General features: G+C 45.7%; 1 protein-coding gene across 1 annotated transcript in view; it reads left to right on the top strand.

Annotated features, from left to right (window-relative positions):
• The window catches only part of LOC310785252 (receptor-type tyrosine-protein phosphatase U-like), a 267162-nt gene that overhangs the window by 184681 nt on the left and 67710 nt on the right, over positions 1–14771 (top strand). The window contains exons 8-10 of the mRNA XM_083646258.1: positions 4943–5263; positions 9275–9384; positions 13459–13660. Coding sequence (XP_083502384.1) covers positions 4943–5263; positions 9275–9384; positions 13459–13660 — 633 coding nt within the window. The remainder of the gene's footprint in view (positions 1–4942; positions 5264–9274; positions 9385–13458; positions 13661–14771) is intronic.

The raw sequence follows: 14771 nt of genomic DNA, 5'->3' as shown, positions 1-14771 counted from the left end.
GTCTTCATGTCCTGGATGGAATAGGCACATATTGACGCCTCATTTGAGAAGATTTATTTCCCAGGGAGCCACGGGAAGACTGGAATGCAAGAAGCTACTGATTTAGTATTGAGTGTTATCACTGTCTATAGGGATGAGACGTCTGAAATTCAGTATAACGCAATACAAAAATGGGGCAATACATATCATGGGGCTGAAAGATGAACAAGCAATATCACACGAGTGACTATATACAGTAACAACCGCATCACCTTGAGTGTGATATTGCTCTTATAACAGTTATAAAAGCTATTCATAAAGTAATATTAGCATTTCTTCAAGTCATTTGATGCAACAGATCATTTTTGTCTGTTATCTGTCTCTGCCAACAAAAACAGTGCACTAACGCTACCCCAAGTGTTGCCAAGCAACAGCTAAACTGTTTCCCGACTGCAAGCTAGCTGAGATAGCTGCTTTTAGGTTAGCACAGAGAATTTCAGCTCGCCGTTCATAATGAAGGTCAAATGTATCCATATCGCTGCGCACGTAAAAACACTGAACCAAACCTACTCAAGGTTCCATTAGAACAGCTGTGAAGCGGAGTGATATACATACAGTGAACCATCCCGTGCTGTTATACTAAATGTCAGCATGCATGTTATGCCTCTGTCTGAATCGCAATATTTGATTCTGCTGTAGTAATATATATATATATTAGTCACTTTGTAATGACATTGTAATTAGTTGTTTACATTCTAGCAGCCAATGGCATCACTAGAAAGCTTTTTGATTCAGTTCTGTAATTCTGTCACACATTGTTGTCACTAAAATGTATTTATTACACTCAGATGACAGCGATGAGAGTAAAACCTGTGATCCAAATAGTCACACTAATGTGCCGTCAAGGTCCAATTTTAAGATGTTGGTCACTGGCACAAGCAGAATCTGAAGCCTGAATCCAGAAACATCAGTATCCGCCCTCAAGAACCCACATGGCGCTGAATCCTTACGGCCACATTCCACTGAGTCCGTGTTCGGTCCGTCTGCGCTGCGGTACGCCTTCGGAGCCGATACGTTTCCACTCTAATCAACTGTGTCAATTCCCACCTACTCCGCTGTGTTGCGTGTCTACTCCGTCCCAGCTCCGACGATCCGGAGCTCTCCGAAGCAGATACGCAAGGCTTCTATTTTCCACGGATGTCGGAGCAAAGCCGCAGCAAGTTGGGCGGAGCCAGGCCTGGAGTCAACAGGTCAGAGGTGCTTACAGCATTCAAGATCAAGCCAGAGGACAAACATGGATGAGGAAAAGTTCATCATTGAAGTGGAAAACCACAAAATAATATATGACACGACACATCCTTTTTACAAGGATAACACCAAGCAAGTCCACCCCTCCTCTGCTTCTCCAGTTGGGAACAATGATCTTCTGCCTGTTTGTTGTTGTATTTATCCCACATACAAATTGTCTCCCGCGAATGCGCGCGATTTCACCACGAGAACTTGTCGGTCTCGTCACTCCAGCTGTCTGGCGGAGTGGAGCCGTGACGTGCTCTGCACGCAGCCAGTGAGTGTTGGCAGAGCATGGAGCACGGTGCAAAACCGGAGCACAGCCGCAACGCAACGCAAATGCACTCAGTGGAATCCCGGCGTTAGTGTCAGGGCTACGTGCTTGTAGTCCATCATCATGCCAGCAAACGTCCTACCTAGTGATATATACTGTAGGGCCCCGGCCTCTCAGCTCCCCGACGTGGCTTTTAGAAGATGAGGACCAGATGAATGGCTTCCCCTCCTCATCTCCAGTCCGGCCTCGTCCCGCTGCCCAACCTCCTGCTGCCTGCGGCTATTCCCCGTGATTAGTCTAATCAAGTGGACTGTCGAGCGGGGAAGGACTGCTGGAGCACCGGACAGCACAGGACAGCTGAGGAGTAATGGCCTCTGCTGCAGAAAACCTACAGCCAGCGAGTGTCTCTCTCTGGTGAGCAATACTACCTACACTGGTTGACTGTGGGAAGCCCTTAGGTCCAAAACACATCGGTGGCGTGCGTCTAAACATTATTTTCTACGTACGACCCCATCACACCGGTGGCAGCGGCACGCCAGCCTAGTGACACTTCACGCCACTGTCCTTGTCGTCGCCGTTGTCCCACAGACAGGCGATACAGACACAAGTTAAAAGTTCGATGATCAAAGGTCATTCAATCTGAACACTAAAGTGAAGCTTCCACACAAACGCTACAGCAGCACACAGAAGGTTCAGCACAGCGGCCTCCATTTTTTGTGTGCCCCATGGTAAAAATTCTGGGGGAAACGATACACTTGTTGTGCGAAATATCTGCTATCGGCTTCAATACAAAACTATCTGCGTCAATATCGGCCTTCCAGAACACATATCACTCAAACTCCATGTACGTTTCACCCCGTTGGGGAAGAGCAAAGATCTCTTCAATGCGGCTAGAACGCTCTCCATCCCCTCAGAAGGTTTCTCTAGAACGCTCTCCATCCCCTCAGAAGGTTTCTCTAGAACGCTCTCCATCCCCTCAGAAGGTTTCTCTAGAACGCTCTCCATCCCCTCAGAAGGTTTCTCTAGAACGCTCTCCATCCCCCCAGAAGGTTTCTCTCCTTTTTGGCATCGCTTTGCTAATTTATGGAGCAGTTCCCTTTATCTACAGTAGGCTGTGTCTATCTATCTACAGCATGTTTAGTTAAGCAGCCGTCAGCAGGCCCACGCCACACCACGTCCAGGGCAGCTGCCCTCCTCTCGGGCATCTGATGCCTCAGCAGGTCGCTTGGAGATCCCGGCCGGGCTGAGGGACAGACATAATCTTTGGCGCTCTGAACTGGACGTTTGAGATGTCCCATCATGCCTCTCACACATGACAGCCATAGTTAGGCGCCGTCGGCTCAAATCTCATGCCGTGCCAGCACAGTGCTCCGGCACAGCGCTCCGGTCTGGTGTTGATTCATGTCATTCACTTTAAAGCCGTTTTCACACATGCGCTTTATACCGGGAAATGACCAGAAAGTGGTCTATGCCTTTCATGTGTGAAACTTGTGTGTGAAAAACGTGTCAAGTCATTTGCCGGTCCTTCTCTCATGGGCGAGGTGTACACACGTTGCTTAACGTTCACTTCCAGCGTGCATAATCTAATCATTCGCGCACATCAAAGCAAACTGGCGAAATGATCTTCTCGTCTCCTCTGCCCTACCTCCTCCTCCCCATGCCTGCTGCACAGCGCAGCGTGCAACAGTTAAATTACCTTACAGCCAATGTTAAATCATCCAAAATGAACATGAAGCAATAGCAGCTGAGCTGATAAATGCCGACTTGTTCAACGAGCAACAGGTTAGCGGATGTGATGGATAACATCATTAGGCTACATTCCCAAAACGGGTGTTATTTTGTGACGAGCAAACGTTTAACGTCGGAGTTCGACAAGGAAATGCGATGCGAGGAGGCACGCGCTGCAGTCATGGGCTGCAGTGCAGAGTAGAGTACTATCCAGGCAGCGTCAAGCCAGCGTAAACACAGCTGCTCACGTTCTAGACCGGATATTGCTGCCAGAATTATTTTACAGCGGGAGCCTCACAAAAATAAGGTGGATAACGTTAAATTGTCTGACAGCTTATAGTGCAAGTCGAGCAGTTTGTGTGCTTTGCCTAATTTTGTCACGTGCATGATGCCCGCCTTGCATTGCCTATGATTTTATTGACGAACTGTCCCTAATGACCACGATTGATATGATAGGGATAAAATAAGGACGATTCCCCATCCAAGTGCACATGTCACTCCCCACCCGCTCTGCAGTGCCCCCCCCCCCCCCGACCCCCCTCAAATACAGGTACTTTAGCTGCTATTGTCACACATGTGATCCTCAGGTGTGAAGGGAAATTCCGGGAAATAGCCATTCTTGATTTACAGGTAATTTCCCTGTCTGTATGTGTGAAAAGAGCTTAAGAATAAAGGCAGAGATGGGGGATGTTTGGTTTGCTGTGTTATGTAAGTTCCCTCACTTCGTTAGGCTGTTTTTTGTCCTTTTCTTTTTTAAAGCACTCTGTCACCTCTTGTAACGAGTTTGAGAAGTACGGGCGGGAGAGAGAGGCATGACATGTGACAAAGGTCTTACATGGGCCATATTCAAAGCCACATGTCATGCGCTCGACCACTGAGCCGGCAGCACGGCCAGTAGAAAAGGTTTTGATGTCAAGATAAGCTCGTCTTATCAGCCTTATAGTCAAACGAGGCAGCAGTAGAGACGTGTACTCCATCCCCACTAATTAAAATGCTGTCGATGTTCTCTCTTTGCCAAAATCTAATTGTGGTGTCGGGTTACAGTGTGTTATGAATCAGAACGTGGGGGTGAAACACGACACATGATTATTCTGCACAGTCATACTTTGTTCATCGTATCGTGCTTCTACTTCTACTATTTTTATTCCACTCGGGCAAAGCAAGTCAAGTCAAGTTTATTTGTATAGCACATTTCATACACAGAGGCAATTCAAAGTGCTTCACATAAAATGCTTGACAGGAGAATAAAAGAAGAGAATAAAATGGACATTTAAAAGCATCGCAACAAAACTTTAAAAAAAGAGTATAAAAAGTGCATTAACAGGCGCAGCAGTTGCAAAAAGAGCTAAAAACTTATAGAGGACTCATTGGGTTTGCATAATAGAATAAATCAATTTATCTATATTGAGTCCCCCGACACCATGACTATATAAGAAACATGACTACACACACGTAAAAGTCATAAAACTCAGGTCTGGGTACGGTGTCCTCTCAAAGCAAGAAGCTTTGAGATCTGTGTCCATCTCCATGGCCATGATCGAACGTCACACCTGTTTTGCTTCTGTCTAAAAGCACACACTGGGCTGGGCTTGTTTGGTTCTGTGGTCTTGGTTCTGTGGTCTCCCTCCATGTGATGGAGCCTTGTCTTGTTTCTCTGCCTCTCTGTGCCCTCAGAGCCCATGCGTGCCCTGCGGGGGCTGACGGCCACTGAGATCCAGCCCCGGCAGCTGGCCCTCCAGTGGGAGCCTCTGGGCTACAACCTGACCCGCTGCCATACCTACACCCTGTCCCTGTGCTACCGCTACTCCACGCCCACAGGGGGCAGCGGCGCCAACAACGCCACCGTGCGAGAGTGCCTGTCCGCCGAGCGCAACACGTCCCGCTTCACCCTGAGGGACCTGCCCCCCTTCCGCTCCGTCCACGTGCGCCTGGCGCTCTCCAACCCCGAGGGCAAGAAGGAGAGCCGAGAGGTGACCTTCCAGACCGAGGAAGACAGTGAGTAGGCATTTCATGTTACCAAAGATCTTACATTGCCAAGAAGTGAAGTTAATACGTTCCTTTGTAATATCAGCACGCAGCAGCAGAGCTACGCCTCCGCCATTTTGGACTGAAGCACACAACCGTGATGACGGCAGTCAAACGTCCCGCCGTACAAAAGTGCCATACAAAAGTACCTCGACCCAAATGGCCTGTGTTTTTTTCCTGGGCATTGTGTGTCTCTCTGACATGGTTCTGGGATGTTGTCCCGTTTGCACAAGGAGGTATTTTTCAGTCCAAAATGGTCACTGGCGGCGGGGGAAGGGGGATTTCTGGACTGTTTTAAATTCTGTTTTATATTTCTCTGTATGCATGCTCTTTGATGCTCAGATAATTATTGTGAACACAAATAAATATTGACTAGGGCGATTGTTTTCATTGTCGATTCATCTGTCGATTATTTTCTCGATAATCAATTAGTTTCTTTTTCATAACTACTCAAACCAACTAATCGATTATCAGAATAGTTGGTGATGAATTTAATCGTTGACAATGACAACTAATCTTTGCCGCTCTAATATTGACTCGCAAAATACACAGGATGAGCGCAACTAAATAGAAGATGAATGTTTGAAACGCAGCCCAAGGAAAGGAAATGTTCTCTATGCACTCTCTTTCATGCTCAGAGAGTTATTGTGCACTGCCAACACAAATGCATGCCTGTAGTCATCTAGTAAATAATAAAAAACACAAAATGACAAAATAAGCTGGATCAGCCTAACTAAATAGAAAATCAGCCGGTAACACTTTACAATGCTGGTGCACAAATATGCATTAATTGATGCTTAACTAATGCATAGATGTATAACTCATGATGAATCAAGTCATTAATTTATGATTACTGCATCAGCAACTAATAAAAGGTCTGTTTGATTAACAGATTGAGTCATATGCTCCTATTAACTATGTCATCATCCTTAATTCCTTATCAACATCTAGCATTAATTCATATTGTATTCATGTGTTAATTACCACTATCAACTTCCACCTGCCTGCGCGGAGCGAGGGAGAGATTCACCCCGCACTCAGAGAGGGAACGTGCGGGTCACACTCTCGTCTTGCTCGGGGGACGACGGAGGTTTCTGGTGCTCGATGTCTGACGTGATTGACGTCAATGGGGGATAGGGTGACCAACAGTCCAGTCTCCCAAAACCGTGGTGTACAGAACGTGCTCTTCATCAAGCCAAATGCAATGCGGCAAAGTATTCAGGCAGTTCACAGGGAGGCACACTTTCCTGTTGTTGTTTTCCTCAGCGAGGCACTAAAGAAGAAAAATAGACTGTCATCCCCCTCGACATGGTGCTCTGTTATCAGGCAGGAGAAGCCTTCAGGCCCACCAGGCACCATCTCAATTCATCCAGAGAGCCGCTAGCATCCTGTCCATGGATCCCTTTCATCACTTCCCCTCTAAACTGTCTCGCTGTTTCCCCCCTTTTCAGCCTCCTTCATCCCTCTCCAGCCCTCTGCCTCTCTGCTCTTTCCAAGGGCTTTGTACTGTAGGAGCAGGGTAGAGGTTTCCAAGGGCTTTGTACTGTAGGAGCAGGGTAGGGCTTTCTAAGGGCTTTGTACTGTAGGAGCAGGGTAGGGCTTTCCAATGGCTTTGTACTGTAGGAGCAGGGTAGGGCTTTCTAAGGGCTTTGTACTGTAGGAGCAGGGTAGGGCTTTCTAAGGGCTTTGTACTGTAGGAGCAGGGTAGGGCTTTCCAATGGCTTTGTAATGTAGGAGCAGGGTAGGGCTTTCCAAGGGCTTTGTACTGTAGGAGCAGGGTAGGGCTTTCCAATGGCTTTGTAATGTAGGAGCAGGGTAGGGCTTTCTAAGGGCTTTGTACTGTAGGAGCAGGGTAGGGCTTTCCAATGGCTTTGTACTGTAGGAGCAGGGTAGGGCTTTCTAAGGGCTTTGTACTGTAGGAGCAGGGTAGGGCTTTCCAATGGCTTTGTAATGTACGAGCAGGGTAGGGCTTTCTAAGGGCTTTGTACTGTAGGAGCAGGGTAGGGCTTTCTAAGGGCTTTCTACTGTAGGAGCAGGGTAGGGGTTTCTAAGGCTTTGTACTGTAGGAGCAGGGTAGGGCTTTCCAATGGCTTTGTAATGTAGGAGCAGGGTAGGGCTTTCCAATGGCTTTGTACTGTAGGAGCAGGGTAGGGGTTTCTAAGGCTTTGTACTGTAGGAGCAGGGTAGGGCTTTCTAAGGGCTTTGTACTGTAGGAGCAGGGTAGGGGTTTCTAAGGCTTTGTACTGTAGGAGCAGGGTAGGGCTTTCTAAGGGCTTTGTACTGTAGGAGCAGGGTAGGGGTTTCTAAGGCTTTGTACTGTAGGAGCAGGGTAGGGCTTTCTAAGGGCTTTGTACTGTAGGAGCAGGGTAGGGCTTTCTAAGGGCTTTGTACTGTAGGAGCAGGATAGGGCTTTCTAAGGGCTTTATACTGTAGGAGCAGGGTAGAGGTTTCTAAGGGCTTTATACTGTAGGAGCAGGGTAGGGCTTTCTAAGGGCTTTGTACTGTAGGAGCAGGGTAGGGCTTTCTAAGGGCTTTGTACTGTAGGAGCAGGGTAGAGGTTTCTAAGGGCTTTGTACTGTAGGAGCAGGGTAGGGCTTTCTAAGGGCTTTGTACTGTAGGAGCAGGATAGGGCTTTCTAAGGGCTTTATACTGTAGGAGCAGGGTAGAGGTTTCTAAGGGCTTTATACTGTAGGAGCAGGGTAGGGCTTTCTAAGGGCTTTGTACTGTAGGAGCAGGGTAGGGCTTTCTAAGGGCTTTGTACTGTAGGAGCAGGGTAGGGGTTTCTAAGGGCTTTGTACTGTAGGAGCAGGGTAGGGCTTTCTGGCACAACTTCACCTACATCCAAGGTGCATGGAGAAGAGAAAGCCAGCAACACTTGTAGTATGAAGAACAACGTTATTCTTACACCAATGCAAACAGGTAAAAAATAAGTAAAAAAGACAACCAATCATATACATCCATGAGCCAATGGGGCGCCTGCAAAGGTGAGTTGGGTATACTCAGAGCCGTATAATAGAAGAGTTCCGACATCTCCATTCACTCCAATGGACCAGTTTTTTTCCAGGAAGTAGAAAGTGGAACTCTTGAGTAAAAAAAGCAGCACTGTCGAGTTGCAGCAAAATAGACAGTTTGTGTTGTACTTGGAAAGGGTTTTTCATCCCTTGAATCAAATTGTACATTATCAGCTTTATTTTAGCATGCAAAAGTAGCGCGAGACCCATTCCTGGCTGTTCATTGGCTAATGAGTCTCGCATTTTGGTCCTCCGCTGACGCCACTCTCTTACTAGAGGACACTAGGTATACCGTATGGTCATGTGGCTTCAGGCCAATCATAGTCCAGACTGGCAGAGAGGCAAGGGAACTTTCCAATATGGGATATGGGTGACACCATATTGGGTCAAGAACTGGAGGAGTGCAACTAAGAGATGGTACAGTATGTGCCTATTTAGCATGGCCTACTTTAATAATATAATAATAATAGGTAGAAAGAATAACAATATAAAAAAGATACACAGCCCCCCCCCCCCCCCCCCCAAAAAAAACACATCCCAAAAAACATTTCAAAATAAAAAGTAAGTCAACATAAAAACCATTACAAAACCACATACAGTATATCAGAGATATTAAAGTACTATAAAAACTAATTAATTGAGAAGTTCTTATTCATGCCCCCTAGAAACAAACTTTTGGAATAGAAAATCCAAAATGCTTCTCTCTCTTTTTCCTGAGCAAATTGACATGACCATCTCTTTGGCTGGACTTAATCACATCTATGTCTGTCAAAAATAGAGATGAAATATGATTGTCATGTCTTGCAGCAGGACTGGTGACAGCATTCCTCTTAATGGAGCTCCTATGTCCAAGGGGTTACCTCCCCCACCCCCCCACCCCCCGGCACGCCTGCACAAGAGTCCATTACCTGCAGTCTGGAGTGGAGTGTTTGTCTCTGAGAGGCTGTTTTCCTCTCCTCTCTCTCTGCAGTACCCGGCGGCATCGCTCCAGATACGCTGACCTTCACCCCGCTGGATGACATGATCTTCCTCAAGTGGGAGGAGCCTGTGGAGCCCAACGGCCTCATCACTCAATATGAGGTATGAGACCTAAACCTTGTTAGTCAATTCAGGGTTCCCCTTAGTCATGGAAAACCTGGAAAAGTCATGCGATTTCAAAATCTTGTTTTCCAGGCCTGGAAAAGTCACGGCTGTAGTCAAATCCCTGGTTGTGTGTAATGAAATTCATTGTTACAGTAATCTTCTCTGGATAACCTTCCACGTAATGTAACATAATAATAATAATAATAATAATAATAATAATAATAATAATAATAAATGGGGCTTATATAGAGCTTTTCCAGATCTCAAAGACACATACTAAACACTGGGGGAGGGGGAGACGTTAGTGAACACATAGCAACAAAGGGTTGTGTCCCATTTGTCCAGTGTAATAATGATCATTTCTGATATTGATTCAGAGTCGCCACCTCACATCACATGGATACTCTGATATGGATCCTTGAAAAGTCATGGAAAAGTTTTGAAATTGTATCCATGAAAATGTGCGGGAACCCTGACTCGTGCAAAAAAAAAAAGTAAAAATATAAGTAAGTAAAAATCCACCAGCAACAAAGATACAGCAGTGCGATCAGCTGCCTTCGCATGGTACTCTAATCCCTTACAGGTGGTGGGATGTTATTTTCCTCTCCTCAGTGTCTATTGTGCTCATCCTCCCTCAGTGTCATGACTCAGATCAAGGAGGAGGTGTATCAGAGATAGTCCTCTTCACTGTTCTCTATGCTGCTGCTCCTGTTTGATGCAGTCTCTTTTGGTTTTCCCAGCCGCCGCCGGCAGCAGCAGCACACACACACACACACACACACACACACACACACACACACACGCACACGCGCGCGCGCGGGGAGGACCCACTTTTCACAGCTCATAGGATTTACTGTACATGGTCACATGGTAATGAAGCTGAGCCGCGGACTCCAGGCTGTAATTACATGGGGGGGGACAATCATTATAATTACTTATTTAAGTAGCCTAAGAGATGCCTCCACAAGGGGGCAAACTTAAATGTTTGTCATTAATTATTGATAGCCCTATATCAACCGTAGACCTCTGTAGCATGAGCTTTGGTGAGCTTTTTCTCCTAAGTAAGATGTAAGAGCCATGATGGTGAAACATTCATTCCGTTCTTCAATAAAAGTCAACAGAGGCGAGCTTAGCCAATGGTTTCAGTCCACAAACAGGCAGGGAGAGCGGCAGGAGCAGGCCTCTACATTAAGGTGGTGTTAAAAGAGACATAAACAATGAAAAGTGAGCTGATGAAGAGCTGAGGCTCGAAACGTTGTCTTAAGTCAAGTGTTCTTTGGAGCATACAAGTCAGGGCTCGACATTAACGGCTGCCCGGTTGCCCCGGGCAACCAAAAAAATATATAGGGCAACCGTTTCTTGGCCTTTGGTTGCCCCAGGGGCAACCACGATTTAACATGCAACGAAATATGTACAGCAGCAAACAGCAAAATATACACCAAATAAATATGTTTTAATACTTGTTGTGAGTGACATATATGTGACATTGTATCGCTGTTACAATCGGAGCAATGTTACGAATTACCATTCGGAACCTATGTGATGCATGCTGCACGTGCGGTGTGTTTAACGAGTACTGACTCGGACAGGTGGGGCTGCTCGCACACAATCACAGCGGCTGCAAGACGCTCATTTCCGTGCGACAGTCCAAACTTTCCAAGCGTAATTCCAGCTTAACGCTATACTGCAAAGCATGTAGCCTACAACAAGCCTACAACATGCACCTCGACCAGCACATCCTTCAAAAACGTTTTACCACCGCGTATATGTGCTGAGGAATGATTTGCATCCCTGCCTCCTCAGCCTCTCATACGGGGTGAGAGAGAGGGAGTGCTCAGTGCAGCCGCGGCCAAGGCCGCTTCTGGGCCTTTTGGGGCCCTATGCAACATGTTAGAGTGGGGGCCCCAAACCACTGTCATCATAGTATCCCTGAATGAACATGAGGAGGCATAGGCTACTTCATTATCAATAACGCTTTTAATTAATAAATTAAGCACATTATGAACAATAACTGTTAAAAAAATATATATGAAAATGAAAGTTCACAAATATTAGTTAAACAAATCCTTTCAGTGCAAATGCATTATAAAAACAAAAAATAAGATTTGTATAGAAAACGAAATTACACAAATGTATTATTATTATTATTATTATTATCATTATTACTACTACTACACCCGGTGCACACACTGAATAGGCCTATTATACTATAGACTATTATACTTACTTTTCTGTCACATCGTCATTATTAAGCCGGCTTATGACTGCATAGTATCTTAATTACTCAAAATATAAGGCGACTAAAATTGGGCAACCATATTTTTATTCGGGCAACCCAAAGCTCTTGCCAGGTTGCCCCTCTGGCAACCACTTTTAAAAGTTAACGTCGAGCCCTGCAAGTGTGTGCGGGTTCTCTATTATTTCTTTTGGTGTTAAAAGAGACGACATCACACTTAACCTGTTGAGACAAGAAGGATCAGAGAAAGAAGGAGAAAGAGTTACCGTACCGACAGGCTTATAGATGAGGAGAAAAGAGTGGTTGTCCAGGTAGTGCAGTGGTGATTCCATGCCTATACCAACACGAGGGTCACAGGTTCGAGCCCCTGTATTACCTCCAGCTTGGCGGGGCGTCCGTACAGGCACAATTGGCCGTGACCTGCCGGTGGGATGGCGGATTAGGGGTATGTGTCGTGGTCGCTGCACTAGTGCCCCCTCTGGTCGGTCGGGGTGCTTATTCAGGCGGGAGGGGAACTCGGGGGGGAAATAGCGTGATCCTCCATCACGCTACGTCCTGCTGGTGAAACTCCTCGCAGTCAGGGTGAAAAGAACAAAAATCAACATCAGTTAAGTGTGTACGCTATATTAACATTAACAACATTTTCAGCGCTTTACCTTGCCGTAAAAACAGTGCACTGTATTTACGCGGCTACCGCACATTTCTGGCACAAACAGCCATCTGCAGAATAATACTGGGCGTGGGCTTAACCAAACGACTGCATGTAATATACACTATCGATATGTACCGTATACAACCCCACGTCAAATAATCCGAATTATCCCTTTAAGTGGACGGATCTTCATATTCACTCTAAAGCACACTTCGGTAACAAATAGAAGACATAGAAATAAAATCACGTTATCCCCCTCACCTGCTCTTCATTCATCTTGTCAGATCATCTGCAGTGGCAAATCACTGCCAGACCTCACTGCACATCATCAGCAGCGTGTTCACGGCTATTTGTGTTTGATCTGGCCTGGTCTTATCACCTACTCCAGCAGGCAGCGTGTGAATTCAGGCCAAGCGTTCTCTGAAGTCAGCATGCGGCACAACACTCGCCTCCAGTCTGATTATCACTGACTTACTTCAGCAGAAGATCTGTCTGCAGACAACTCGCCCACAGTCATCCTGAGATTAGGAGTTTTGCAAGAGAGAGAGAGCCTTCAAATAAAATGAAACCATGAAAGTTTGCTCTTTCAGGTAGGGGGAAGAATAATAACCTATAGCTGCTGCATAGAAGTCTCTATACAATACTAACATAACAGGAGCCAAATGTGGACACTCTTTATATCAAATAATGGTTTTGGCTGCTCTTAACTGAATCCAATTCAAGATCTGGCTCTGAATGTTTTAAAGTGTGGTGGGCTTCATCATCCAGAAATCAAGTAACATTACATCAGTAAACTGCGCTCTTCTCGGACCTAAGCATCTACTTCTTAGTGGAGGTTTTGAACTTGTCCTCGGTCTGATGCAGCTCGGTAGAAATAGGGCAAATCAATATTATATTGATATTGTGATATGAGACTAGATATCATCGTAGATTTTGGATAGCACAAGTGTTGGCTTTTCCTGGTTTTAAAGTTACAGTAAAGTGATTTAATTTTCTGAACCTACCTTACTGATAGTTATCAAAAATATCATTGTGTACATATTTTGGGAAAGCACCAATAGTCATCCCTACAATATTTTTGCAATATTGATATTGGTTTTGTCCATATCATCCAGCCCTAGTATCAAAAACTGGCTACACGTATCATATTAGTCCCTACTTTATGTTTTCAACCTGTTCCCAGATCAGCTACCAGAGCATTGAGTCGTCAGACCCGGGCATCAACGTGCCGGGCCCCCGGCGCACCGTATCCAAGCTGAGGAACGAGACCTACCACATGTTCTCCGGCCTGCATCCAGGAACCACCTACCTGGTGTCTGTCCGCGCCCGCACCAACAAGGGCTTCGGCCAGACGGCCCTCACCGAGATTACCACCAACATCTCCGGTAAGGCCCCGCCCTCGGACCTGTGTGTGTGTGTGTGTGTGTGTGTGTGTGTGTGTGCGCGCGTTCCCAGTGGGAAAGCCCGTGTCGTGCCAAAAAGTGATTGCCGTCAGATTGCAGATATTTACAGGAAGGCATTGCCAATTTTCTTGCTTTGTATCATTATCTCAATCTCGGCAATATAAGCAGATGGACAGCGCTTACCTTCTCTATACGTTTTCGAAATATCGATTTATTCTGCCTGCAGAAACTCCGCCCCCGCCAGCTGATATGAGTCATTAATGCTTATTAATTTTCTCGATGCGATCCATAATCTGGTTTATTATAGTATTTCCAAACAGGCCTAAACAACGATATTAGACATACCAAACAAATATAAACATCAGAAACAATATTATATCATTATGTAAATATCATGCCTGATTACACTACTGTATACACTGCTTCTTTGGCCAGAATTGTGATTATTCAGTTACAAGAGACATTAAAAGTTTCATAGAGACACACCCTTTCCATTACCACAGACATACAGTTATGTGTATTTGCATGTTAGGACTGTTTAATCCAGATAAAAGCGTAACGTATGTGTAATGTAGTTAGGCTGTACAATGAGACAGTTTAAACTTTGACCAGTTAACTAACTAACAAAAAAGAAGAAGCAGAAAAAATAAGTTTTATTTTTACTTTGGAGCGTGTTCTTATTTTTATACCTGCCTCTCGCTGCTCTGGATAGAGCCCTCATACTGTATTCCTTGCTGCTCTGGATAGAGCCCTCATACTGTATTGCTTGCTGCTCTGGATAGAGCCCTCATACTGTATTGCTTGCTGCTCTGGATAGAGCCCTCATACTGTATTGCTTGCTGCTCTGGATAGAGCCCTCATACTGTAGTGCTTGCTGCTCTGGATAGAGCCCTCATACTGTATTGCTTGCTGCTCTGGATAGAGCCCTCATACTGTATTGCTTGCTGCTCTGGATAGAGCCCTCATACTGTAGTGCTTGCTGCTCTGGATAGAGCCCTCATACTGTATTGCTTGCTGCTCTGGATAGAGCCCTCATACTGTATTGCTTGCTGCTCTGGATAGAGCCCTCATACTGTATTGCTTGTCACACTGA

This window comes from Poromitra crassiceps (assembly GCF_964638095.1).
Source record: "Poromitra crassiceps genome assembly, chromosome: 11".
Lineage (NCBI taxonomy): Eukaryota > Metazoa > Chordata > Actinopteri > Beryciformes > Melamphaidae > Poromitra > Poromitra crassiceps.
Note: the sequence above shows the minus strand (reverse complement) of the source record. Positions and strands in the feature narration are given on the sequence as shown.